Source organism: Eimeria mitis, genomic scaffold (assembly GCF_000499745.2).
Source record: "Eimeria mitis Houghton genomic scaffold, Emh_scaff1151, whole genome shotgun sequence".
Classification (NCBI taxonomy): Eukaryota; Apicomplexa; class Conoidasida; order Eucoccidiorida; family Eimeriidae; genus Eimeria; species Eimeria mitis.
In genome coordinates this window covers 11036-13257 of record NW_013567872.1, presented here as the reverse complement: position 1 = coordinate 13257, position 2222 = coordinate 11036, and the positions used below count along the sequence as shown (strand labels likewise).

General features: G+C 60.8%; 1 protein-coding gene across 1 annotated transcript; it reads right to left on the bottom strand.

Annotated features, from left to right (window-relative positions):
* Positions 1–301: 301 nt before the first annotated feature.
* Positions 302–1538, bottom strand: EMH_0030600 (uncharacterized protein; the record flags this gene model as incomplete). The annotated part of the gene is made up of 3 exons (XM_013494431.1): positions 302–379; positions 546–1308; positions 1519–1538. The coding sequence occupies 3 exons, from the start codon at positions 1536–1538 to the stop codon at positions 302–304; spliced, it is 861 nt and encodes a 286-aa protein (XP_013349885.1).
* Positions 1539–2222: the final 684 nt, after the last annotated feature.

Below are 2222 nucleotides of genomic sequence, written 5' to 3'. Positions count from 1 at the left end.
TGCTGCTGCTGCTGCTGCTGCTGCTGCTGCTGCTGCTGCTGCTGCTGCTGCTGCTGCTGCTGCTGCTTCCGCTGCTGCAGAAGCAGTTGCCAAACCGCAGCAGCTCGCGCCTGCGGTGTCTCAGCAGCACGTGCTTCTGCTGCAGCATCAGCAGGTTGCTGCTGCAGCGCCACCTGTGCAGGTAGAGGCAGCGGCGGTCTCTGCTGCCTCGTCAGCAGCAGGACGCTGGCTTGCTGCTGCAGCAGTGGCAGCACCGCTGCCAGCAGCAGCTTTGGCTTAACAAGAGCAGCAGCAGCAGCAGCTACAACGGCCTCGTGCCCTGGCAATACGTGCTGCAGCAGCTGCTCTCTGCTGCGCTGCAGCTGCTGCTGCACTGCTGCTGCAGGCAGCAGCACACTCCGCGGCTGCCCCCAGCAGCGGCTGGCCTCCAGCAGCAACCCCCACGCGTCGCAAGCCAGCAGGCTGCTGCAGCTTGTATTGCTGCTAGTGCTGCTGCTGCTGCTGCTGCTGCTGCTGCTCTCAGCAGCAGCAAGCGCCTCCTTCACCTCTCGAGGGGGCCCCAGGGGGCCCCCCTCCGCTGTCCTTAGAGGGACCCACTTTGTTTGTATTGCCAGCCTGCGTGTGTATAGAGGCGCTTGTCTCACAAAGAGTCGCGCTGCTGCTGCTGCTGCTGCTGCTGCTGCTGCTGCTGCGGCTGTCGCTTGCTGCTGCTGCTGCTGCTGCTGCTGCTGGGCAATGCATATGTCGGTTGCTACTGGAGTCCTCGCCCCGCAGATACAAACATGAATCCCCAGCTGCTCACACAGAGCAGCAGCAGCAGCAGCAAGCGCCGGGTGTACTAGCAGCAGCTGTGGCCTCGACTGAGCCAGCTGCTGCTGCAGCAGCCGCAAGGATTTGCTGCTGGAGATCGTGCTGCTGCTGCATGCATTTGTCTTTGTAATAAATACTTCTCCCCCCGCATCCTCGACTGCTGCTGCCAGCGGCATCACTACTGCTGCACTTGCTGCAGCTACGCCTCCTGCTGCTGCTGCTGCAGCTGCTGCTGTATCTGCAGCAACAGCAGCATCAGCAAACGGCAGAGGCACCGCCACGCCCCCTACTGCAGCAACAGCAGCAACTGCAGCAAAAGACAAGGGGGACGGGGGCAGCAACAAACTAACGCGAAGCCCTGCACTATACTCCTGCTGCTGCTTCTCCTCCTCTTGCTGCTGCTGCTGCTGCTGCTGCTGCTGCTGCTGCTCCTGCACTCCCTGCTGCACGGGGATGCCATAGTAATCGCATGCCTCGAGGATTTGGCTAGCTATAGACCTGCAGCAGCAGCAGCAAAAAGAGCAGCAGCAGCAGCAGCAAGAGCAGCAGCAGCAGCAACATGAGCAGCACTAGCAGAAGCAACAGCAGCTCTACCAAGCAACCACTGCAGCACCAGCAACACAAATTACAGCAGCAACTGATGCAGCAGCAACAGCAACAGCTGCAGCACGAAGCTGCTGCTTACTGCTGCATCTGCTGCAGATACACCGCGTTGGTTGAGACTCCATCGGCTTGAATGGCTGGAAGACCCTCGCCAGAATGCTGCAGCAGCAGCAGCAGCAGCAGCAGCAGAAGCAGCAGCAGCAGCACAGTACCCGCAGCAGCAATATGAACGAGCAAGGCTTCACGTCAGGCTGCAGCAGCAGCTACCCAGGCAACAGCAGCAGCAGCAGCAGCAACTAAAGACATGCATCATCCCCTACCTGCTTAAAGAGAGTGCTGATGCTCCTCCTTGCCCCCCTGAAGTTGCTGCTGCTGCTGCTGCTGCTGCTGCTGCTGGTGCTACAGCTGCTGCAGCTCAAGCAGCGACAGCAGCGGCTGCAGCAGCACATGGAGCCAGTATTTTCTCTAGGGGCCCATCTCCCCCTGCAGCTAACACCCTCTGCTGCAGCAGCATAAGACCAACAAGCTGCTGCAGGTGCTGCTGCTGATGCAGCTGCTGTGGCTGCTGCTGCCGCTTCCCTTGCACCTGCATGTTGCTGCTGCAGCAAGTGGGGTCGACGCGGGGGCAGAGCCCTGCGCCTGAAGGCTGAGGCTGTAGAGATACTTCGCAGCATGGGTGCTGCTGCGGCTGCTGCTGCGGTTGCTGCTGCAGCTGCTGCTGCGGCTGTTGCTGCTGCTGCTGCTGCTGCTGCTAGTGCTCGTAGCCGCAGTTTCAGTGGACCTTTAGCCTAGCCATTTGACCCCCCAAA